Genomic DNA, 24838 nt, shown 5'->3' on the forward strand with positions numbered 1-24838 from the left:
GACTGTGGAGAGAGCAGAGGGTGGGACATTTGAGGATGTGGACATGGAGGTACACTGGGCATTTGGAGGTATCAGGGACTTGAGCACACGGGTGATTTGGGGACATGGGGGATGCAGGGTGGCAGCCAGTTGGGAGCCATCTCCCACCTTTCCCAACCACTTCGGGGTCAGGTGGTCACACAAGGACTGAGGCTCCTGGTCACTCTGGGTGCTGCCAGCCCCTGGGGACATCCTGTAGCTGTGGGTATCACCTCATGGGGCAGAGGGCTGGTGCCCTGGTGACACAGGTGGCCCTGTAGGGTGTTGTGTGGGGTGTCATCACACCAGGGTGGTGGGGACACCTTTGTCCCCTGCAGGGCCATTGCCCTGTCCTGAGTCCCCTAGTGTCCTCCCATCCCCACGGCTGGTACCACACCCAGAGCAGCCAGACACAGGATGCGGCACTGTCCCTTTATTCTCCGGGGCCTGGGCAAGGGGTGAGATGCATGGGCACGGGGTGGGCACAGCGTGGCACAGGCACACTCAGGAAGGTGGTCAGGGGGTGCAGGTGGCCCAGTTATGGCAGCAGTGGCGGGGGGAAGGTGTATTGTGGGCATGGCATGGCTTGGGATGGTGTAGGGATGGGGACGGAGGTAGGCACAGGGTGGGCAAAGGAGTGGGGATGACAGGATGGCACAGGGGCAGGGCTGACATGGGTTTGGGGATGGTGTGGAAGAGTGATGGCATGGGATGGGGTTGGCATAAGAAGGAGATGGCTTGGACTTGGGGATGAGGTAGGGATGGGGAAGGAAGTGATGTGGACATGGGGATGGCACAGGGATGGACAGGGATGATGTGGGCATGGGAGGGGCAAAGGGATGGGGATGACACAGGGAATGGCACAGGAATGGGGATGACATGGGTTTGGGGATGGCAGGAGATGGTTGTGGCAAGGACACGGGGTGGGCAAAGGCACAGGGATAGCACAGCAATGGAGATGGCATGGGCTTGGCATGGGTTGTCAAGGATGTGATGCACAAGGATGTGAGTGACAATGGCATGGGGATGGGATGGGCAAAGACACAGGCATAGGGATGGCACAGTGACAGGGATGGCTGAGCAGGGCACAAGCATTGCGGGGAGCTGGCACAGCCAGCATAAGCCTGGTGACACCCTGGGCTGGGCACTGGCCCCATGGGCACCTGCTGCTCACTTCCAGCTGGTGAAGAACTGCTTGAAGAGGGGCGTCTCGCAGCCCTGGGGCAGGATTTCCACCTGCCGGGACAGCAATGGGGACAGGGACGGGACAGGGATCGGGAGGGGGTGATGCTTCCCATGCCAGCCCCTGGGCGCCCCTCACCACTGCACCCACCTGTGTCTGGGGCGGGTGGCCCATGCGGGCGATCACCTCCTCGGCCACCCTGAGGGCTGCCCGGCGCTCCTGCTCATTGGCCTTGCGCCCTGCGGTGGGGATGTCAGAGCCGTTCTGGGCACGGCCCCCGTCTCCATGTCACCCTGTGTCCCCACCCCAGGCACCTTTCCAGACGTAGACCTTCCCGCCAGCGCCGTTGTCCAGCACGAAGCAGTCATCGGGGCAGAGCAGGCTCTGGCTGAAGGGGCTGCCAGCGGCCACCTGGGTCAGGTCCATGCGCCCCGTCGCGTCCGACACCTGCCCGTGGAGGGGACGTCACTGCAAGGTCACCCAGAGCCGCCCCAGCCCGGTGTCCTCCCACCCAGCCACTGCAGCATTCCCCATCCATGCCTGCCTCAGGGCACCCGCTGTGTCCCCAGGCCATGCCCAGCCTCATATGCTCTCTGGGGCCACCAAGGTGTGTCTGCTGGCCATGCACAACTCCCTGTGGCTTTCCTAGAACCACCAGAGTGTCCCCTGGCTGTCCACAGCTTCACGTACGCCTGGGGGCCACCACAGCGTCCCCTGGTGTTGCCCAGTCCCACATCTCCCATGGGACCACTGCACTGTCCCTGGCCATGCCTGACCCTAGAATCACCATGGTGTCCCCTGGCCATCTCCACCCCTGTGCCCTCCATGGTGACACTCAGCCATGCCCAGCCCTGGTGCCACGGGGGTGTCCTGCCATGTCCTTGCCTTGTAGAGCACGGCTGCCCCCGTGTTGCTCCGGTCGGCTGCCACGTCCTCCTCGGGGCTGCCCTCCTGCAAGGGGGGCTTGGGGCCCAGCACCTGCCAGGGGACGAGATGGGGGTGTCACAGAGCCACCCCAGGGACACCCACGTCCCCCTCTCCTCCCAGTGAGGACATACCTGGACCATCTCGGGTGGCTCCTCGCCGTCCACCACGATCTCCAGGCGTGCCTTGCCACCCCGCTCGCTGTCCCGGATGGCCACAGCCAGCTCCTGCGCCCTGCTGCGCTCCAGGACATTGCTCCGGGCCCCACACCACACGAAAAGGGTCTGGGGACAGGGAGGGGAACAGTGGTGATGGAGCCACCCCACAGTGGTCCCCAACCTGCCTCAGCCAGGCTGGGGATGGAGCAGCCGCAGGGGCTGAAGCTGGTCCAGGAAGATGCTGCGATGGGCAGAGGGACACTCCAATGGATGGACAGACACCCCAACCATCAAACCCCACTCCGGATAGGGGGACACCCCAAGAGGTCAGTGGGCACCCCAAGAGACAGACAGACACCCCAACAGATGGACACCCCAAAAATGAGGCAGACACCCCTGCAGATGGCTGGGCGCTTGGAGAGATGGACAGACACCCCAACAGAAGGACAAACAGCCAGTCCTATGGAGGTACAGGTGCCCCAACCAAGAGGGACACCCCAATGAGCTGATGGATGCCCCAGAGGACAGAGGGACACACAGAACACGTTGACCTTCCCCCTTCCCCCCACCACATGAGAAGGACCTGGGGGCCAGAGATGGGGACAGCAGGCCCAGGGAGGGGGCAGGTGCACCCCGCTCACCTGTCCCAGGTCGAGGAGGAAGCAGTCCCCGGTGTTGAAGCTGGCCCAGGCTGGGTCTCGCTCACTCGCCCGGATCTTCCTCTTCCCCTTCACCTGGTACAGTTTGGGTGCAGGGCCAGGGCTGGGGCTGGGCCGGGTGGGCTTGAATGCTGAGGCCACACCACCTTCCTGCTGGCACAGGGGGCTCAGCACTCCATGGGGTGTCCAGCACCAAATGGGGGTGGCAAACACCCAGCATGGATAGTTAGCACCTGGAGGGGATGCTGAGCACCACATGGGTGTGCTGAGCACTTGGTGGGGTGCCCAGCACCCAGTGGGGATGACAAGCATCCAGCATGAATGTGAACACCCAGAAGGGATGCTGAGCACCTTCTGAGGGTGCCCAGCACCCAGTGGGCATCCCTCTTGCTCAGCACAGATGAAGCAGAGTAGTGAGGGTGTGGAGAGCCCAGCGGTGACGCTGAGCACCCATCTGGGGTGCTGGGAGCCTGGTTGGGGTGCTGCGTACTGGGAGGACCCCAAGTGCCGCTGGGCACCCCAGTACCTGGTAGGTGAGGCCGTGGGGGAAGTACTCCATGAAGAGGTCAGACTCGTTGCCCTGCACCTCACGGTGGGTGACGGGGCGCTCGCCCAGCAGCGAGCTCAGCTGGGTGGAGAGGAGGGCACAGGCGCCCTGCTCGTCCTGCGAGGAGTCCCGGCCTGTGGGCAGCCAGGTGAGCACCCAACCCCACCTGCCCCTGGAGCCCCACAGCCCCCCTGGCGCTCACCCATCCACAGGTGGAGGTGGGCGCGCTCCTCCGGCCCGTTGTGCAGCACCAGGTAAGAATCCCCGGAGAAGAAAATCCCCCGGGCAGCCTCGGGGACCTCCACGGGCCGCAGCTGCTCCACCCGCCAGATGTGCAGCCCCGGGAGAGCGGCTGCAGGGCCGAAAGGGGAACCACTGCGGGGCAGGCAGGGGTGAGAGGGGGGCAATCAGGGAAGGGGGGGCAGTGGGGAGGGGACATACCTTTTGGGGAGCGCAGTGTACATGGCGTTGGGGTGGCAGAGATGGGTGGATGGATGGACCTGTGGATGGACGGATGGGGGGACACCATGAGATGGACGCAAAGGATGGAGAGCCAGGTCAAGGACACCCCAGTGGACAGATTATTACCCTGAAGGACAAATGGATGCCCTAACAGATACCCAGAAGGACAAGTGGACACCCCGATGGACACCTCGATAAACAATGAGACACTCAGAAGGACAGACCGATATCTGGACAGGTACCCAGAAGGACAGAGGGACAACCCATTGGACAGAGGGACACCGTGATGGACAGATGGACACTCAGAAGGACAGACAGAGCCCCAACAGACACACAGAAGGACAGATAGACTTGCCAACAGACATCCAGAAGGGCAACTGAACACACCCAGATGGACAAATGGACACCCCGATGGACACCCAGATGGACAGAGGGGCACCTCACCAGGGAGACAGATGCCACAATGGACAGGCAGTCACCCAGAGGATGGACAGACACCCCCACGTACAGGTGGAGACCTCTATGGGTAAGGGAACACCCCCATGGACAGACACTCCGATAAATGGACACCCAGGAAGACGGACAGACATCCAATAGACAGAGGTGTCCTGATGAACAGCCAGACACCTGGAAGGGCAGAAGGACACCCTAGCAGACAGACAGACTCCACGGGGGTGGGATGCCCCCAGACAGACAGACAGAGATCCCCGAGGCACACATTCCATGACGGACAGATGGACACCGCGCCAGCCCCTCCTCCGCACGAACGGACGGACCCTCCCGACGGACAGACAAACCCCCGAGGGACGCCCCGAGAAGCCCCGGCTCCGTCCAAGGCTGCGGCCGAGCGGCACCGACGGACGCCCCGACACCCGGAAGGCGCCGGCGGTGAATCAGGAGCAGGAAAGGGTGGGGACGGGGAGGGCGAGCAGGGGGGGGACGGAGCTGGGCCCCCCGGGGGGGCACGTGGCCTCGAATGGAGGGGGCACTGAGCCCTAGGACCCCCACTCTGCTGGGAGCCCCCGCCCCTATGGGCTTCCCCTCCCCTCTGGGACCCCACCCTACTGCTGGGACTCCCACCCTCCTGAGCGCCGCTCCCGTGCAGGGGCCACCTACACTGTGCCGGGACCCCCTCCCTCCTGGACTCTTCCCCACTCTGCTGAGAGCCCCGTTCCACTGGGATCCCCCCTCACCCTACTGGGACTCCCACCATCCTGGGGACTGTCCTGGGGATCCCCCCCTCCTCCTGAGCGACCCCCCAACACTGCTGGATCCACCACGCTCTCATGGGACCCCCCCCCCCACTGCTGGGACCCCCACCCTCCTGGACGTGCCCCCCCCCCAGGAGCCCCACCCTGCTGGGACCCTCATGGGACACCTCCACTCTGAAGACACTGTACCCCATCCTACTGGGACCACCCCTGTCCAGGACACACCTCTCCCCAGGACCCCCACCCGCTAGAACCCAGTGTCACCCAGAGCACAGAGTGCCACCCATGGGCCACCCCCCTGGGGGCTCCTAGGCTTCTTCCCCCCTGCCAGGGGCTGGGGCATCTTTGGGACCCTACGGGAGTTGTACTGGGAAGGGGGGACTCTACTGGGTGTGAAAACTATACTGGGAGCTGTACTGGGTGTGCTCGGGGGGGGGGGGCCTGAACTGGAAGCGGGCTATATTGGCTGGGGGACTGTACTGGGTGGTCCACACAGGGGCTGGGATTGGAGGGGGTATACTGGGAGCTGTACTGGTGGGGTTGCACTGCAAGGTTGCGCTGATCTGTGCTGGTGAGGCTGGATTGGGAGGGGGTTGAACTGGGGGACTGTACTAGGAATGGGGGGGAATGTACTGGGTGGGGGGTCTACTGGGAGCTGTACTGGTAGGGCTACACTGGGGGGGATATTTGTACTGGGAATAGGGGGGCTGTACTGGGGGAAGGCTGTACTGCGGGGGATTGGGGGATTCTGTAGTGGGGGAGCCATGACAGGTTAGGGAGGCTGTCCTGGGAGTGGAGCTGGAAGGGGAGGTGTCACGGGGGGCTGCATGGGGTGGGGTGGAGGCTGCAGCAGAGGCTCACTGGGCTGCACTGGGAGGCACTCAGAGGTGCAGGTGGGGCCCCCCAGCTCCCGGCAGGCCCCAGCATTGCTGGACAGTGAGTCATGGCCGGGGGGGGGGGCACATGTGTGACGAGGGGGGGCCACGCATGTGACGAGCACGGGAGGCCTGAGCTGCCACGTGGCCCCGCCACCACTGCGGCCCAGGGAGCCTGCGGGGCCCGAGCGGGTGGGGGGCACCCAGTGCACCCCCCAACATCACCCTCTGCGCCCTCCAGCACCCCACGGGGCACTCTAGGGGGGCACACCCCAGCCTGAACCCCCGTCCTGGGCAGGGGGAGTGTCGGGGGGTTCACACGTGTGTAATGTGTGTGCAGCACGTGTGCAGGACGTGTGCAGTGTGCAGTGCACGGTCTCTGCGTGTGGTCCTGCCCCACACGCAGCTCGTCCTGTGTGCTCCGTGTGCAGCGTGTGCGGGGAGCCCGGGGCACTGCCAGGCATGTGCAGGGGGTGTGCAGTGCGTGTGCTGCGTGCTGTGCATGTCTCATGTGCGGTGTCTTCACGTGTGTAGTGTGTCCATGTGCTGCTCCAGACAACGGGGTTCCTGTGTGCTGTGCCTGCAGTGTCACGGATGCAGGGGCTGTGCCCGGTCCCAGGGCAGACGCAGCACTGGCACCTGAGGCTCCGAGCCTGCATGTGCAGCACCCACAGAGGTGCAGTGGGTACAAATGGTGCAGGGGGACAGGGGGGACAGGGAATGCAGGGGGTTCAGGGGTTGCAGGGGGTACAGGAGTGCAGTGGGTAGTGGGGGTTCAGGGTTTACAGCAGCACAGAGGGGTGGGTGGTACAGGGGTGCAGGGCTTACAGGGGCGCAGGGGTTACAGGGGTGCAGCAGTTACAGGGGTGCAGGGGTGCAGGGTGTGCCCTGTGCCTGCCTGTGCTGTGAGCACGGTGTCGGTGTCACTGCTGCGGGTACAGCACCGGTGCCCAGCCCAGTGCCAGGCCTGAACCAGACGCCGCACGTGGGGCCACGGTGCCGGTGTCGTGTCGTGCCAGTGCTGATGCAATGCCAGCCCCTGCAGTCCAGGGTGCCCACAGCGCCAGTACAGTGCTGTGCCCCAGTCAGTGCCGGTGTGGGCTCGAGACCGGTCCCAGGCAGTGCCAGCGCAGCGCAGCGCGGGTCCCCTCAGTGCCGGTGTCACTGCAGTGCCAGTGCCGGTACCAGGCAGCGCCAGTTCCGCGCGGTGCCAGTGCGGGTCCCCGGCAGTCTCGGACCCGGTGCGGTGCCAGTACAGCATGTGGCCAGCGACAGTGGCAGTGCCGGTGCCCATCCCGTTCAGTGCCATCCGGGTGCCGTTCAGTGCCAGCGCCATCCCGGTGCCGGTATCATCCCGGTGCCGGCCCGGTGCCGAGCGGGTCCCGGGGGCGCCGCCGCCGCTCGGAGCCGCCCCCGGCCGCAGCGCCGCCCCCAGCCCGCCCGCCCGGGGCTCTCGGGGCTCTCGGGGCGCGGGGCCGGTGCGGAGCGCGATGGTCCCGGCGGGGCCGCCCCGCTCCTGCCTCCTGTTGACGGCCGCGCTGCTGCCGCTGCTGCCGGTACCGGCACCGGGGGCCGCCCCGGGGCCCCCCGCGCTCACCGACGCCGAGATCGAGGAGTTTTTGCGGGGCTTCCTCGGGCCCGGGGACGGCGGGGAGGCACGGGACAGGCACGGCACCGAGCTGAGCTTCGGCACCGACCTCAGCATCGGCACCGGCACCGGTGAGCGACCGGCACCGCCATCCCACGGGAAACGGGGGGAGGCGGGACGGGGGGGACCCCTCAGCCCGGCCCCGCCGTCCCTCACCCCACCTCGGGGCGGCTGCCCCTCCTTTTCGCCCCCTCCCTCCCCCAGACTCCCCAGGGCCGCTGACGGAGCCTGAGAAACCCAGGAAGGGGAAGAAGGAAAAACCCCCCAAGCCTCCCAAGAAGCCCAAGGAGAGACCCCGGAGCCCCAAGAAGGACAAAAACAAAGACAGGGACCGGAGCAAGGGCAAACCCCCCAAGAAACCCAAGGAAAAGCCACCGAAAGGCTCTGAAAACCCCCAAAAAGGCCCAGAAAAAACCCCCAAAGGCTCTGAAAAACCCCCAAAAGGCTCCAAAAAGCCCAAGGAGAAGCCACTCAAGGAGAAACCACCCAAGGCCACCAAACCCTCTGGCAAGAAGCCACTGGTGCCACCAAGCCTCTCCCCAGACCCCCCCACCACCCCACAGCCCCTGTGGGGCGAGGATGATGAGGGGGCACCTGAGTTCCTGGAGCCTTCACACTACAAAGAGGAGGAAGAGGATGGAGGTGGCCGAGGTGAGTTTTGGGGACATCCCTAGCTGTGGGCTGTGTTGGGGTGGTGGGTCTCAGCAAAGCAGAGCATCACCCTGTGTCCTGCTCAGCTGCCCTAGTGGCTTTGTCCCCCTGGAGTCCCCCTCTCTGTCCCCCTAACCTTCCTCTTCCTGCTGTAGGACAGGGTAGATGAGGGGCATGCTAGGGCCCTGAGGGGCACTGCCAGCCCCTCACTCTGTCCCTGTCCCCAGGGGAGCTGGAGGAGCCACAGAGTGAACGCTGGGGGCTGGGCCGGGAGGACTGGGACCCCAAGCCCCAGCCAGGTGAGTGCCCAGCCCTCAGGGCCACCACCCTGTCTTGGGGCCACCCCACTGCAGCCTGGGGCCACCCCACTGCGCCCCAGTGCGACCTCCCTGTTCCCAAATGTCATCTCCCTGCACCCCAATGCCATCTCCCAGCTCCCCAGGGCCACTCCCTTGCAACCTAGGGCCACCTCCCTATTCCCACTTGCCACCTTCCTGCACCCCTATGTCACCTCCCTAATCCTTAGTGTCACTTCCCTGTGTCCCAGTGCTGCCTCCCTGCATCCTGGTGCCACCTCCCTGAGTCCCAGTGCCACCACCTTGCACCCCAGGGCCACCTCCCTGCTCTCTGGTGTCCCCTTCCTGCACCCCAGTGCCACCTGTGCCCCTTCCCCCCGTGTCCCCTCTCTGCAGAGCTTCCCGAGGAGCCGGAGCCCCCGACTCTGGACTACAATGAACAACTGGAGCGGGAGGACTACGAGGACTGTACGGTGCTGGGGTGCAGGTGGGGGGACCACCAGGGTCCCCTGGCCTGCAGGGAGGGATGGAGGGGATGTCCCCCCCACCTTGCACCCCAGAGCCAGGGCCACCCTCTGTGTCCCCAGTCGAGTACATCCGGCGGCAGCAGAAGCCCCCCAAGCCCCCAAGCAGGAGGAGACCCGAGCGTGTCTGGCCCCAGCCTGAGGAGCCCCGTATGTGGGGGGACAGGGGGACAGAGGGGCTGGCACCACTCGGGGTGAGGTTGGGGGACAGTCCCTAGCCTTGGGGACACAGGGGAGCAGCATTTTGGGGCAGCCTAGAGCTGGGGTGGGCATGGGGTCAGCATAAAGGGTGTGGGGACCCCATAGGGGTGTGGGGACACTGTAGGAGTCTCGACATCTCTTGGTGGTTTGGGGGTGCCAGGGGATGTAGAGGGACATAGGGACCCCAAAGGGACATGGAGACTCCATAGGGACAGAGGGATCCCACAGAATCATGGGGGACCCCATAGGAACACAAGGAACCCTGCAGGGACATGGGGACCCTGTATGGGCATGGAGGACCCCACAGGGACACGGCATTCCCATTGGAGCATGGGGGACCCTCAGGGGGATGGTAGAGGTGTGGGGACCCCACAGGGGTATGGAGATCTCTTGGGGACATGGGTGGGATATAGGGGGATCCACTGGGGACATAGGGACCTCACAGGTACATGGGGACCCCACAGAGGGGCATGCTGATCCCGTGGGGACCCCATAGGGGCATGGAGAACCCCATGGGGGCATAGCGGACCCTGCAGGAACACAGGGACCCTATTGCCTCCTCATCCCCAGCACAGCCCCTTCCCCCCACCAGGAGAGCCAGAGGAGCCCCCCCCACAGCCCCCCCTGCAGCCCCCCCCACAGCCCCCCCTGCCTGGCCCAGTGACCGAAGGGGACTATGGTGAGGGCTTCGAGCCACCTGACTACGATGACCGTGAGTGACAGCCCGGGAGGGAGGGGGCACTCCAGGACCCCCCATCACCCCTGCCCCCACCAGCCCTAGAGGGGTGTCCCAGCCCCCACCCTGTGCCCCCCAGTGACCTACGGGCTGCCCCCCCCGCCGAAGCCCCGCAAACATCCGGACAAGGATGACGGGATGGAGACAGACGAGGAGAAAATCAGACCCTGTGAGAGGGGGCGAGGGTGGTTGGAGGGATGGGCAGGGGCTGGGTGGGCCCATGGTGGGTGGCATGTCCCCAGAGTTGGTGGCAGAGCCACAGGGAGGGTGGCATGTCCCTGGGGAGGGTGGCATGTCCCTGCAGTGGGTGACATGTCTGCATGGTGGGTGCCACATCCCTGGGGGGGTGGCATGTTCCTGGAACTGGTGACACATCCCTGGGATGAATGTCACGTCCCTGGGGTGGGTGTCGCCTCCCCAACAGCAAAGCCCAAGAAAGGCAGCAGCAGCAAGGAGGAGGAGGAGGAGGAGGAGCCCTGGGCAGAGGAGAAGGGCCAGGACCGCAAAGGTGGGTGCCAGTCCCCATCCCTGTTCCCCCACTCCCATCTCCCTCCCTGCCCCCCTCACTGTGCCCCTTTCCCAGGAAAAACCAAAAAACCAGGAGGGAAGAAGTGGGATCCAGATGAGGAATGGACCCCTCCGGCAGAGAAGACAAGTGAGTGTCCCCATTTCCAGAACTGACGGGGACACCCCGCTGTGGGGGGGGATGCTCATCACTCCCTCTCCCCCCGCTGTCCCCAGGATGTCCCCCAATCGGGCTGGAGTCCCACCGCATCGAGGATGACCAGATCCTGGCCTCCTCCATGCTGCGCCACGGGCTGGGCGCCCAGCGTGGCCGCCTCAACATGCAGGTGAGGGTCACCCCTCCCACCCACCCGGGGCTGACAGTGACACCCTCACGCACGTCCCGCTCACTGTCCCCCCCAGGCGGGCACCAACGAGGACGATTTCTTTGACGGGGCGTGGTGTGCCGAGGACGACAGCCGGGCGCACTGGCTCGAGGTGGACACTCGCCGCATCACCATGTTCACCGGCGTCATCACCCAGGGGCGCGACTCCCAGATCCAGTACGGGGACATGGGGGTGGAGGTGGGGACACAGGCAGGGGGGAGTGGGGGGAGTGGGGGGAGTGGGAGTCCCAACCTGTCCCTGTCCCCTTGCAGTGATGACTTTGTCACCAGCTTCTACGTGGGCTTCAGCAACGACAGCCAGCACTGGGTGATGTACAGCAATGGCTACGAGGAGATGGTGGGGACCCCAGACCAGGCTTGGGGGGGGACATGGGGACAATGGGGACCCTCTCGAGTACATCTCCCCCCCTTGGCAGATGTTTTATGGCAATGTGGACAAGGACACTCCAGTGCTGAGCGAGTTCCCTGAGCCGATGGTGGCCCGGTACATCCGCATCTACCCCCAGCGCTGGAATGGGAGCCTCTGCCTGCGCCTCGAGGTCCTGGGGTGCCCCCTTTCCGGTAACAGTCACTCCGAAGCAGCCTGGGGGGCTATGGTGGGGTGGCAGCTCTCCAGCTGTCCCCCACCGCTGTGTCCCTGACCCCTCCACAGCCGTCAGCAGCTACTACACCCAGCAGAACGAGGTGACTTCCACGGACAACCTGGACTTCCGACACCACTCCTACAAGGACATGAGACAGGTGGGCACTGCTGGGGGGCAGATCCGCTGGGGGGTGGGATCCTCTGTGGGGGGTGGGACACTCCATGAACACATCCATGGGTTGGGATCCTCCATGGGGTAGACACGGCCATGGTCATGGGATCCATCACGGTGGTGGAATCCTCTGTGGGGGTTGGATCCTCCATGGGGGTGGGCACTTCCTTGGGGGTGTGCAGCTTGGTGGGGGATGGGATCCTCCGTGGTGCTGGAATCGTCTGTGGGGGGGTGGACTTATCCCCCCAAGTGCTGCCCCCATTTCTGCCTGCCCTGCAGCTGATGAAGGTGGTGAACGAGGAGTGTCCCACCATCACCCGCATCTACAACATCGGCAAGAGCTCACGGGGGCTGAAGATCTACGCCATGGAGATCTCTGACAGCCCGGGCGAGCATGAGACAGGTGGAGGGAGCGTGGGGGGTGCAGGGGGCCCCAGCTATGGTCCCTGGCATCGGCTGACCCTGCTCACCCCCTGCCCCAGGTGAGCCCGAGTTCCGGTACACGGCGGGGCTGCACGGGAATGAGGCCCTGGGCCGGGAGCTGCTGCTGCTGCTGATGCAGTTCCTGTGCAAGGAGTACCAAGACGGGAACCCCCGTGTGCGGGGCCTGGTCACTGACACCCGCATCCACCTCGTCCCCTCCCTCAACCCTGACGGCTACGAGCTGGCCCGCGAGGCGGTGAGGGGACAGCAGGGTGGGATGTGGGTGGTGGTATCGGCCGTGGGGCAATGGGATGGGTCAGTGGAGCAGCGGGGTAGTGGGGATGGGATGTGGTGCAGTGGGATGAGATGGCAGAGTGGTAGGATGCTGCCCTCCCCTTGCAGCTCACTGCTGCCCTGGGCTGGTGGCAGGGCTCCAAGCCGGGCAACTGGGATGTCAGGGCAGGGGATGAGACCTGGAACGGTGGGATGGGATGGTGGGGAGCTGGGATGGGATGACAGAGTGGTGGAATGGGACAGGATGGAAGAGCAGGGGATGGGATGTGGGTGGTAGGATGCAGCTCTCCTTGGGCTCACCGCTGTCCTGGGCCATCCACAGGGCTCTGAACTGGGCAACTGGGCGCTGGGCCATTGGACAGAGGAGGGCTTCGACCTCTTTGAGAACTTTCCCGACCTGGCCTCAGCACTGTGGGCTGCAGAGGAGAGGCGGCTGGTGCCCCACCAGTTCCCCAATCACCACATCCCCATCCCGGAGCACTACCTGGCTGAGGATGCGGCAGTGAGCACGGAGGGGGGTGTGGAGGTGGGGCAGGGAAGGGGAGGAGGTGACAGGGGGGTAACACTTCCCACCCTGTGCCCACCTCACAGGTGGCGGTGGAGACACGGGCTGTCATGGCATGGATGGACAAGAACCCCTTCGTGCTGGGAGCCAACCTGCAGGGTGGGGAGAAGCTGGTGTCCTTCCCCTTTGACATGGCCCGGCCCAGCCCCCCGACGCCGGCAGCTGCCCCTCGCCCACTGGACTATGAGGACGAGCATCTCGAGCTGCAGGAGACGCCCGACCACGCCGTGTTCCGCTGGCTCGCCATCTCCTATGCCTCAGCACACCTCACCATGACTGAGACCTTCCGTGGGGGCTGCCACGCGCAGGACGTGACTGACGCCATGGGCATTGTGCAGGGCGCCAAGTGGCACCCCCGGGCTGGCAGTAAGTTGGGGCCCGTGGCACAGCTGCCCTGTGACCCCACTGCAGGAATGTGAGTGAGCGGCTGGCTGGGCACATGTCCGTGTGTCTTGCAGGCATGAATGACTTCAGCTACCTTCACACCAACTGCCTGGAGCTGTCTGTCTACCTGGGCTGCGACAAGTTCCCCCACGAGAGTGAGCTGCAGCAGGAGTGGGAGAACAACAAGGAGTCTCTGCTCACCTTCATGGAGCAGGTATGTGCTGGGACACGGTCAAGGCCGCCCCACCTGCCCCACACAGTTTTGCTCATCCCTTTCCTCACCCAGGTCCATCGTGGAATCAAGGGCATAGTGACAGACCAGCAGGGAGAGCCCATTGCCAACGCCACCATCGTGGTGGGGGGCATCAACCACAACATCAAAACAGGTAGGGGGCTGTGAAATGTGGGCAGGCTGCTGGCAGCCCTGCACCGCCTCTGTTCCACCCGGCTGCCCTCTGTAATCACAGCCAGCGGTGGGGACTACTGGCGCATCCTGAACCCGGGCGAGTACCGTGTGTCGGCACGGGCCGAGGGCTACAATCCCAGCGTCAAGACCTGCCACGTCCTCTATGACATTGGGGCCACCCAGTGCAATTTTGTCCTGTCCCGCTCCAACTGGAAGCGCATCCGGGAGATCATGGCCATGAATGGGAACCGGCCGATCCGCCTCGTGGTGCCCGGCCGGCCCATGACACCCCGCGAGCGCCTGCGCCTGCGGATGCGCCTCCGGCACCGCATGCGGCTGCGGGAGCAGCTGCGGCTGCGGCGCCTCAATGCCACCACAACCACCAGCGGCCCCACAGCCCCGCCGGCCACCACGGCCCTGCCCTTCCCCTTCAGCAGCACAGCCTACACGCCCTGGAGCCAGGAGCCGCCCACAGCCGGCACCTGGGAGATGGACACCGAGACGGAGGTGGTCACCGAGCTGGTGACAGAGATGGAGGGCTGGGAGCTGGGCACGGGGACAATGCAGCCTCTCACCACAGCTGAGACCTACACAGTGAACTTTGGGGACTAGGGATGCTCAGGCCTTTGCTCTGCTTCAAGCCACGGTCAGATGCCCCAGCATTCACTTCCAACATCTTCCCTGAGCCTGGGCAGCTGCTCCCAGTGGGCTCCAGCCCCTCACCTTGCTGCTTCCCTGGACTGAGGGCGTTGGCCTTCACAGCTGGGCGCTGTCAGGGACATGCTACCCCGTCCCTTGGGGCTGGGCAGTGCCAGCTCACTGTCCCTGTCCCAGTGGCATGGCAGGGGTGGTCCCACTCACCAGGGCAGGGCCCACAGAGGCGGGCACAGCCCCTCTCCCATCCACACAGTTTTGTTACACAAATAAATCAAGTTATATTGGTATGAGCATTTTGTCCCTCCAGTGCCCCCCTCCCAGAGGACAGACAAGGGTGGTCGGTGCCAGGACCCCCTGAGGGGTGGGGGCAATGGAGTTCATGCCCTCCCTGTGGTCAGTGCCCAACTTCCATGTCCCCGTCCTCGTCCTCAGCCCCAAAGCCGGAGAAGGTGATGGGCTGGCAGGTGAGGTCGCGCAGGTTGACGAGGCAGGCGGTCTGCGTGGTGCTGAAGTCGGGCACTGTCACCAGTAGCACCCGCTGCCCCTCTGCCCCTGTGAACACAGGCGGGTGTCAGGTGGAGGAGCCCCACGGCACCTCCCAGCCCCCCACAAGGATCTGCAGGAGCACCTTGGAGCAGTTTGGACTGGAAGCAGGGTGCATTCCCACAGAAGTAGACGTGAGGGCACTCGGTGAGGATGAACGGGTCCGATTTGTAAAACGGGTAACAGCCTGGGGGGAATGAGAATTAGGGGGGACCTGCAACCCTGGGGAGGGCGACCCCCCCCAAGTCCTTGCTGTACCTAGGGTGTCCGGGGCTGTGGGGCTGATGTGTCCTGCCAGCAGTGTCCACTCCAGGATCTCCAGGTAGTCATCCATGCTGCTGTATTTGAAGATGTCACTGACATTTTGTCCTGATGTCCCCAAAAACCTATATTTTTGGGGTAAGAAGGGGAGATTTGGATGCTGGACATGCGAGGACATGCTCTGCAGTGCTGTGCTGCTGACAGCTGTCACCAGATCTGGTGGCACACTAGCTTTGTTTACCTGACACCATCCAGGTTGGCCTGATAGGGGTTGGTGACAAGGTGTAGCGTGGCATAGGGGCTGGCCAGGGGCAGCATGCAGCGGTGCAGTGGCTGCTGTGGCAGCGTGTAGTTGGTGGGGTCGAACTCCCCGGGCATCACATCCACAGGCACCGAGGTCTGCGGGCAGAGCAGGGATCAACAGGGCAGCCAAAATGCCCTCTGAGGGGGCTCAGAGCAAAGCCCTGGTGTCACTCCTGCCCCTTTCCCACAGGACACTCCACTTGGCTTCACCATGGAGGCTAGATCCTGAGAGAAGGATCTGGAGCTGGGTTTTGTGCTGCCTCTCTCTAGGAGGTGCTCAAAGGGAAGGTGGGTGCTGGGGAAGGGGGTTTGCCACCCCACACCCTGGGCTGATAGCAGTGCTGCTCCACTGCCTCAGGAACTAGGCTCCCTCACCCAAAAGGAACCCGATTCCCTGGCCAACCCCGAGCACTCACGCAGAGCTGCAGCAGGATCTCATCCAGCATCTTCACGGCCTCCACGCTTGCTGCCTGAGTCTTCTTGGTCAGGTACTTGGCCTGGGTGAGCAGGGAGACAGTGAAGAACAACCCCGTGTGCCCTCTGCCCCCTCCCCACATCATCTCGGCGCCTCAGAAGCTCTGTGAGCCCCCCCTCCCCGCTGTACCTTGTTGATGGTGTCCCGGCTCTGCGTGTTCTGGCTCAGCAGGTTCCCTGCCAGGATGACTCGGGAGATGTGGGCGGCACAGCTTTGCTCGCCCTCGGCGCCCAGCTGCCCTGTCACCACATCCACCAGCAGCTGGGTGCTCAGCAGGGCCTCCCCACTCCCACTGCCCAGCCCCAGCCCTGAGGCCAGCAGCACAAACCTGGATGGATGGAGAGGCTTGGGCAGCGTGCCATGCTCCCAAACCAAGGGGCATCACAGAGCCAGGGCAGGGGGCACAACCCCCTCCACCAGCCCTCTTGGCAGGGCAGGGACACAGTGCCAGCCCTGCTCCTGCTGACTCACCGGTCAGAGGTGGGCCCATTCCAGGGCAGCGGTGGTGGCAGGTCAGCGAAGCAGTGATCCTCTACCAGGAACCTGCCATCGTCCTGCTCGGAGCCGTACACGGCCACGATGGTCCCTGGGGCAGAGTGGGCAGTCAGCCCTGGTCAGCACCCGTGGGGTGAGTCCCACTGTGGAGCCACCGCTGGCCCTTACCTGTCACCAGCCTCTGCACATCGATGGCTCCTTCCAGCTTAATCCGCTGCAGCTCATCCTCCAGGATCAGCTCGTCTGAGGGCTGGATGTACTTGGGCAGGGGCGGCTGAGGCACCAGGTTGTGCTGCAGGGTGGGCAGGGACAGCTCTGACAGCCTCAGCGAGGACCAGTGGCCCCCAGGGACCTTTTCCTGCCCTAGGTCCCCCCACCAGCATGGCCAACACCCCAGCCAGAGGCCCCGGCAGCTGGAGTCCCCCCGGATGGGCACGTTTCACTCAGCGCTTCCCTGCAGCATCCTGAACGTGAGCCCCATCCAAGGAGGAAGCAGCTCAGATGGGTGGTGGGAGCTTTAAACTTCCCAACGTGAGCTAGCTGGGAGGAGACAGGCCCCTGGCACTGCATAGGGATGCCAGAGGTTCCCTGACACCCCCCTCATCCCCCTCCCCTGTTGGCAGGGAAAGGGGGTTGCGTTACCAACCCCTTGGATCCAAACTCTTCGAGGGCTGAAAAATCATCACTGAGTGAGGGTGGTGGCAAACAGGGGGAAACAGCTTCAGATGGACAAAGGGTGGATTTGGATTAGATATGGGCAAGGAATTCTTCCTTGTGAGGATGGTGAGACATTGGCACAGGCTGCCGAGAAAAGCTGTGGATGCCCCATCCCTGGAAGTGTTCCAGGCCAGACTGGATGGGGTTCAGAGCAACCTGGTCTAGTGAAAGGTGTTCCTGCCCATGGATGAGCTTTAAGGTCTCTCCCAACCCAAACCATTCCATGATTCCATAAGCACCACACACAGAAACATGCTGGCACCAAGAAATGCCACCAAGCTGGCATCCAGGGACACAGCAGGCACAGCCCACCTACCCAGCTGTAATCCCTGCCAGTTCCCTGGCCACAGTGAGCATGGGGAAGCCACAAGCTCCCACATGTGCTGGCACATCCCCCGAGCTGTAGGGAGGAGGTGGAGGGGGTGCATCAGGGGAGTGTCCCTCCATTACCTCCTCGCTGATCTCCTGCAGGATGGAGGGCTGGAGCTGCATGGCCTTGAAGAGCGTCCCCACCACGCAGCACTTCTCGCCCGCCTGCAGCTCCGACAGCTTCCGCAGCACGGCATCGCTCCCTGCGGAGCAATGGGGGTCAGCGGCCTCGGGGTGATGGGGGCATGGCGCAGGGCTGGGGGGAGCAGCTGGAACGGCCCCAGCGCCGAGGCCAGCGAGAAGCAGCGGGAATGTTGGGAAGCCTCCTGATTTTCCTCGAGGCACGGTGCCGAGAGGACATGTGTGGGCCAGATGGGGCCAAGAAGCATTCCAGAGCCTGCAGGCATTTCCTCTGCACTGGAGGGGAAAGCTGGGTAGTGACAGGGGCTGGGAGACCCACAGCTCCTTGGGACAGTGTGTTTAGGTCCCAGGAACAGCTCTGCCCAGGAAGGGTCCAGGATGTGATGCTCCTGCCCTAGGGCATGGAGGGGCTGGTGTTCCTGCTCCCCATCCAGGACATGATCCAAACATCCTACTTGGAGCTGACAGGCAGATCACTCATCACTCCCAAACCTGACCTCTGCCAGGGCCAGATCCTCCACATCAGATACCTGCTGGAATTCAGGATCCCCATCACAGCCAGGGAAGATCCTGGCATGCTGACAGGACCTTGGGCTTTAGGCAGGGATCCACAGGGGATCTGGGCTGGGGGAACCAGCACAAGCCTTGGGAGCTGCAAGGAGCTCTGTGGCTGAGGAGCAAAAATCTCCCTCATCACAAACTGAGCCCAAAATTTCTCACCCCACTCCCAGGGACCCAGAGGTGTCCCAGCCCCATCTGGTATGTAGCTGTGGGACTGTCATTTCCAGTTTAAACCAGCCTGTGAAGCCCATCTCAAACCTTGGGCCCTGGACAGGGGGGACCAGCTCCTGGGCTCCTCTCCCAAAACAACACTGCCCATGGTGGCTCCCCATCCTTTCTGGGTGACATTTCCCCTCCCAGAAATCTCCCTTTGCCCATCACATGCTGCTGAACATGACTCCTGTCCTGGGGAGAGCACCCCGCTACCAACCCTGGCACCCCAGGTTGGAAACATGGATTCCCGAGCCCAGGAATGCAAACACTCTGAGTTAGAACAAAATCAATCCCATTGGAACTTTCTTATTCTTGGCTTGGACCCCTCAAAATGTGTGTTCAGGGGGAGGGAGGTTGTGCTCTCCTGATTTTTGCCTGCAGGCGCTTCCTGCTTGGAGACAAACACCCGAAATCTGGTCCCATCCTAGGACTGTGGGAGGGGGAACTTTACAAACCCCTGGGTCTTGTCACACTTGGCAAAGGCCAAGGAATGACATCTGCTGTTGGACCAGTGCTGGCTTTGCCTCCCCTTGGCTCCACGGGGATGGAGAGAGCAGGAGAACAGGAGTCCGGCCCAAAAGCCTCCACCAAAAGGGTTTTTGCCCATAGAAGGGCAAAGCTGAGGGAAATTCGATCTCAGATGTGCCCAGGCCAGGGGGGTGAGGGGGGGCAGAGCCGCCGCATTGCTTCATCCCGCGGACGGAAACTCTGAGTGCAAGGGTCCCACCCACGGACCACAAGCCCCCCCGGGCCAGGAAATGGCCCCCCTGGCAAAACCAGCCCTTCTCACCCAGCTGCACCCCCCTTACCCCACTTCCTGGCCAGGGTCCCCCACCCCCACCCAGACAAACCTCACACTCAACTCCTGCTCCCGAAAGTGCCCGAAAAAGAGTCAGGGCCCCCCTGCACACATTCCCTTCCATCTCTGATGGGGAAGGCAGTTCGTCCCAAGGTCAGAACTCCAGGTGGGAGCTGCAGAGGGAAGTCCCTGGATGATCCCATCATTGCAGTGCATCCCAGAGCTGGGGGGCTGAGCTGTTTGGAGTGGGCTCTGCCAACACGTTCCCTGCCAAGAGTGTAAAACGCTGCTGGAGACTGGGACAACTGGGCAAATTGGAGCTTCTCACATTGCAGGAAGGTTGCGGGTGGATCCCAACCTGGCAGGGATGGATCTCCCCCACTGCAGGGATGGCTGCTTCACCCCCACAAGGATGGATTTTCCCTGGCAGGGATGGATTCCCTCAGAGGGATTGATCTCCCTCCCCCCCACCAGGGATGGATTCCCCACCCAGTCTGGGATGCCTGCAGGGTACATCCAGCCTGAGGACGAGAACACTCATGCACTTTTGGACTCAGATTTAAATCTGGTAAACTGGAGGTAAAATCCTAATACAGCTCCACAGGTGCTTTTTTGCCAAGGCCACCCATGTCCCCAAGTGCCACATCCCCAAGTCAGTTAAATCCCCCCAGGGATGGAGACTCCACCCCTGCCCTGGGCAGCTGTGCCAGGGCTGGACAGCCCTTTCCATGAAGGAATTTCCCCAGTATCCAACCTGACCCTCCCCTGGCACAGCTTGAGGCCGTTCCCTCTCCTCCTGTCCCTTGTTCCTTGGGAGCAGAGCCTGGCCCCCCCCCGGCTCCCCCCTCCTGTCAGGGAGTTGCAGGGCCAGAAGGTCTCCCCTGAGCCTCCTCCTCTCCAGGCTGAGCCCTCCCAGCTCCCTCAGCTGCTCCTGCTGCTCCAGCCCCTTCCCAGCTCTGTTCCCTTCCCTGCACATGCTGCAGCCCCCCGGTGTGTTTCCAGGGCAGGGTGCCGACCAGCAGGGTGCCCCAGCTCACCCCAGCGGCCCCGCGCGCGGTGCTCCAGCGTTGGGCGCATGCCGGCGAGGCGCACGGCGTACACGTGCGCGTACTGGCGGCCGAAGCTGCGCTCGCCCGGCCGGAACGGCCCTGAGCAGTCCGAGTAGCCCAGCACTGGCACCCTGGGGAACGTGGGGGGCTCGGCTGAGGGGGGGCCCAGCAGCCCCTGCGCCGTGGGCGCCACCTGCTCCGAGAACATGGCCTGGAGTCCACGGGGGGTCTAACGGCACCTCTAGAAAACAAACGGGGTGAATTTGGGATCACCGTCACCCCAAGACACCACAGGCTCTCCCACCCCCCAAAACACAAACCATGTCCTCGTCTGACCCTCCCTCCACACATTGCACCCCTTCAGCCTCCCTTCCTTCCCTCCCCAGGGCATCCCCAAACTCATCCCGGTGCCAGGACCATCCCACCTCCTCCTAAAATCCACACCCCCGCAGCAAGACACCTGAAGCCCCCTCCAAATGCACCCTGGCCCCTGGAGCCGCCCCGCCTCCCCCCCCCAAATGGATCCTGAGCGCTGCACAGCCCCCGGGACACCCCCTGGCACCAGCGCCCCCCAGGACAGCCCCTACATGCTCCCCCGGACACAAAGAGCCCCCCAGGGCCCTCCGTGGCTCCAGGGCCCCTCCGGTACCAGTGCTCCCCCAAGACAACTCCGAACATACTCCTCCTGGCACGACCCCCGGCCGAGGCACTGCGACCCCCCCGCACACGTCCCTGGCACCAGGGACCCCCCGAGGACGCCACAGCCCCCCCCAGCCACCCGAACCAACCTCCCTAACCAGGGTCCCCCCGGCCCCCAAACGGGGGGTCCCGCCGTGCACGTACGGGGTCAGAGGTCAGAAGTCAAGGGTCGGGGGTCGCCGCCGGCACCGGGACCCGCCATGGGGGGCGGGGCCGGGAAAAGGCGCGAACGTCCCAAACCCGGAAGTAGCGTGACCACATGGAGGAAGTGACGTCTGCGATCGCCATGGCAACCGGGGAGGCGGACCTGCGGGGGCACCGGGCCATCGGTGGCAGGGACACCAGGACCGACCCCCACAGGGGACGCCAGACTGAGCCCGGGGGGACACTGAGCCCAAGCCCCGGGACTCCCCAGTCAGAGCCCGGGACGAGACGAAGGGGACCCTGGGATGGAGCCCACGGGAGTCTGGCCACACCCCTCTGCCCCACACTTTGGGGCTCACGGGATACCCTCTTGTGTCCCCGCACAGCCCCGCAGCTCCCCTGCTCCTGCAGCTGGCGGGGTGGGGGCCCCTGAGCCCCCCGTGTTCCCCCCAGACCCCCCCGCGTTACCCCGAATCCCCCCTGGGCCCCCCCGTGTCCCCTTCCTGCAGGGGCGGAGGTGTGAGGCAGGAAGGGCTCTGGGGAACAGAGATGCTCTGTTTTAAGGGGGTTTGGGGTTTTGGCCTCCCCGCCCCTGCAGCCCATGGCCCCGCTATAAAAGGTGTCCAGGACACAGGCTGTCACCCACTGCCACCCACCCCCTCAGCAGTTCGACATGGCTGCCAAAAGCTCGACCCTTCTTTTGGTGCTGGTGGTGGTTGGAGGTAACGGGGACCCTTCTGCCTTCCACGGGGGATGGTCACCCCCGGGTGGAGGGACAGGGGACACCTGAGGACAGCGGGAATGACAGCCTGGATGGCTGCGCCTGGGGGACTAGGGTCTGCGTGGGGACCTGGGGGTGGCAGGGATGGGGTCGGCATGGGGACAGGCATCCAGGGATGGGGGAGAGAGGATGAGGGGACAGGCAGGAGGGGTGGTGAGGATGGTGCTAAGCACCTGGGGCTGGTGGTTCAGGGTTCTGGGCACCCTCGGGGGCCTCGGGAGCTCAGTGACAGGCCCCCAGCCCGTGGCCACACTCACTGTTCTGTCCCCGTGCAGCGGCACAGGCTGTGGCCCCCCTGCCCTGCCAGGGTGACCCCACGTCCCGGTGCCAGGACACGGCCATGGCCACACGCTGCAGCCAGGAGCAGCAGCGCCAGGACCTCTGGGACAGCCTGGCCCTGGTGAGCACCCACCTCCCACTCCTGCCAGGGCCACCCTGGGGTCCGGGCAGCCCTGACAGTCTGCGTGTCCCCACAGGGGGATGAGGCCGACAGGGACGACGTGGGGCGGGGCCGGAGGATTAAGTGCAGCCTGTGCACCAAGGCACTGAAGAAGATACAGACGCTGGCGGGTGATGACCCTGACGAGGTGAGGGGTGACAGGGGCCTGGAAGGCTGGGGCAGGGGCCATCTGCCCACGGCCCCCTGACCCAAGTGGCCATGGCAGGCTGCAGTGACAGCGGCGCTGAAGAAGGGCTGCCGGTTGCTGGGCCGGTTCCTGGGCAGGCAGTGCCAGAAGCTGGTGAACCAGTACCAGGACCAGATCAGCCAGGGGCTGCAGAATGGGGACACGCCCCGGGACATCTGCACCACCATGGGCATCTGCAAGGCCTGAGCATGGTCAGTGCCTGCCTGTACCCTGATCCTACAGCCCATGTCCTTCACCCCATGTCCTGATCCTGCACCCCACACCCTGATCCTGCACCCCACACCCTGATCCTGCACCTCACATCCTGATCCTACACCCCCCTGATCCTACACCCCGTATGCTGATTCTGCACCCCATGTCCTGCACTCCACATCCCGATCCTGCACCCCACATCCCAATCCTGCACCGCATATCCCGTTCCCCCACACTGTGTCTTGTACCCTGTATCCTGCACCCCACACCCTGATCCTGCACTCTGTGTCCTGCACCCCATATCCTGATCCTGATCCCACATCCCCCACCCTGAATCCCACACTTTGTACCCCACAGCCTGATCCCACACCCTGCACCCCACACCTGCCTGGGGAGTGGTTGGAGGTCCTGTGCCTTCTCTGCTGCCCTCCTGTAGGATGGGAGTGAGCTAGAGCACCCCAGAATGTGTCCTGGAGCAGGGGGACGGCTGGAGGAGCTGCTTCCACTGGCCTCCAACTCACTCCCTGCTCTTTCCTGTCTCCACAGGGTGCAGCCCCAAGTGCCCCACGAACCCCAATGTCCCCCCAGCCCCTGATGCCCCCTAGCCCCGACACCCCCTCCCCCACAATAAAGTCCCTCCTCTGGCTGTGTGTCTCACATTTTTCTGCCCCAGGGGGACTTGGTGATAAGGGCACATGGCACGCACCTGGTACTGGCCCTGGCCTGGCACCAGCAGGGCAGAGGGGACACTGGAGGTGCCAGCAGTCGCATGGGTGTCCCTTGGGGGGTGTAGCAAGCAGTTCCCTCTGCACACTTGAGTGGCCCCAGCTGTCACTGTCCCCTCCCTAGGCACCAGCACGGCCCCATGCCTGGCACTGCATCTGTTCACACACTTGGCACTGGCACCAGCTCGCCACTGGCACTGCCACTAGCTTGGGATCATCCTCACTGTCCCCAACATGTGGCACTGGCACTGTCCCCACCGAGCACAGGGAATCCCTTCATCAGCCCCAGCCAATCAGAGCACAGGGAATCCATTTTTGGCCATGGCCAATGAACACAGGAAGCCTGAGCTGCTGCTGGCTGCAGCCAATCAAATCACGGGGAATCCTGCTGGCTGAGGGCTGCAGCCAATCAGAGCAGAGGGATCCCCTTCCCTCCTCCAATGGGTTGTGGGGATCCCAGTGCCACCTGTGGGTCTGGAGGCTTCAGGGGTGGCACAGCTGGGGTGGCCTTGGGGTGACGCAGACTCCCCCAGTGTCCCCAATGTCCCCAGCCCTCCAGGGTGCCCCCGCAGCCCTGGGGTGATCCTCTGCTTTGGGGGAACACCAAGACCCCGCAGTAGCCCCAGACCCCTGATTTGGCCCCACACCCTGTGGTGTCCCAGCCCCCCCGGGTGGCCCCAGATGCCCAAGGGTGACTCCAACACGCTGAAATGTCCCTACATCCTGGGGTGCCCCTATTGCCCAAGGTGACATGGGAGAGCCCCCTGAGGTGGCTCCAAATATTCCATGGTGTCCCTGGGCCCCCAAGATGGTCTATAACATGGGGTGGCCCGACACCCAGGGCTGGGCCCAATACCCTGAGTCACAGACCATGAGGTGTCCCAAACCCCCAAAGGGATCCCAACACCCTGGGGTATCCCAGGAGGACTCCAACACCCTGGGGTGCTCCAGACCCTCAGGGGGACCCAAAACTAGGTTGCCCCCAGAGCCTTCAGGGAACCACAACATGTTGGGGTACTGCCAGATCCTTAGAGGGACCCCAACACCCTGGGGTGCCCTCGACCCCCAGAGGGGACCTAACACTGCCCCAAACCCTTGGTGAACTTGCATCTCTGGGGTGCCCCAGACCTTTCAGGGAACCCTACCACCCTACCTTGGACCCTGATTTTTATCTCCCCCCTTATTGCCCCAAGCTAAATCGGGAAGGGACTGAGCAGTGGCACCCTGGAGCAGCAT

The 24838-nt window shown here is 64.0% G+C and overlaps 5 protein-coding genes across 6 annotated transcripts in view; 3 read left to right on the top strand and 2 right to left on the bottom strand.

The window, feature by feature from the left end:
- Positions 1-24838, top strand: part of LOC113995197 — a 196712-nt gene that overhangs the window by 89245 nt on the left and 82629 nt on the right. The gene's annotated exons all lie outside the window — the stretch shown is intronic.
- On the bottom strand, positions 446-4825 carry CAPG (capping actin protein, gelsolin like). The gene is made up of 10 exons (XM_027734854.2): positions 4749-4825; positions 3931-3989; positions 3692-3864; positions 3469-3623; positions 2925-3092; positions 2260-2409; positions 2087-2179; positions 1516-1648; positions 1352-1440; positions 446-1254 (listed from the first exon to the last, which is right to left on the bottom strand). The coding sequence occupies exons 2-10, from the start codon at positions 3951-3953 to the stop codon at positions 1189-1191; spliced, it is 1050 nt and encodes a 349-aa protein (XP_027590655.1). The 5' UTR covers positions 3954-3989; positions 4749-4825; the 3' UTR covers positions 446-1188.
- On the top strand, positions 7528-14778 carry AEBP1 (AE binding protein 1). The gene is made up of 21 exons (XM_027735232.2): positions 7528-7756; positions 7890-8336; positions 8564-8635; positions 9029-9100; positions 9220-9306; positions 9950-10069; positions 10173-10262; positions 10518-10601; positions 10677-10748; positions 10835-10944; positions 11021-11160; positions 11257-11341; positions 11421-11565; positions 11657-11745; positions 12039-12162; positions 12242-12438; positions 12799-12978; positions 13068-13407; positions 13500-13639; positions 13712-13811; positions 13893-14778. Exons 1-21 carry the CDS (start codon positions 7528-7530, stop codon positions 14441-14443), a joined length of 3474 nt encoding a protein of 1157 aa, XP_027591033.2. The 3' UTR covers positions 14444-14778.
- Positions 14728-21361, bottom strand: POLD2 (DNA polymerase delta 2, accessory subunit). Its single transcript, XM_039386384.1, has 11 exons — positions 21258-21361; positions 20403-20655; positions 17733-17854; positions 16734-16857; positions 16542-16656; positions 16200-16398; positions 16012-16092; positions 15534-15691; positions 15290-15417; positions 15117-15218; positions 14728-15040 (listed from the first exon to the last, which is right to left on the bottom strand). Exons 2-11 carry the CDS (start codon positions 20620-20622, stop codon positions 14883-14885), a joined length of 1407 nt encoding a protein of 468 aa, XP_039242318.1. The 5' UTR covers positions 20623-20655; positions 21258-21361; the 3' UTR covers positions 14728-14882.
- LOC113995241 (saposin-C-like) lies at positions 21422-23523 on the top strand. 2 transcript variants are annotated; one of them, XM_027735116.2, is made up of 5 exons: positions 21422-21979; positions 22314-22438; positions 22515-22625; positions 22704-22876; positions 23424-23523. In XM_027735116.2, the coding sequence occupies exons 1-4, from the start codon at positions 21931-21933 to the stop codon at positions 22869-22871; spliced, it is 453 nt and encodes a 150-aa protein (XP_027590917.1). In that variant the 5' UTR covers positions 21422-21930; the 3' UTR covers positions 22872-22876; positions 23424-23523. The 2 variants fall into 2 exon arrangements, with proteins under 2 accessions (XP_027590917.1, XP_039242323.1); XM_039386389.1 differs by having other exon boundaries at positions 22704-23523.

This window comes from Pipra filicauda, unplaced genomic scaffold (assembly GCF_003945595.2).
Source record: "Pipra filicauda isolate LSUMZ 115617 unplaced genomic scaffold, ASM394559v2 scaffold480_size458065_pilon, whole genome shotgun sequence".
NCBI lineage: Eukaryota > Metazoa > Chordata > Aves > Passeriformes > Pipridae > Pipra > Pipra filicauda.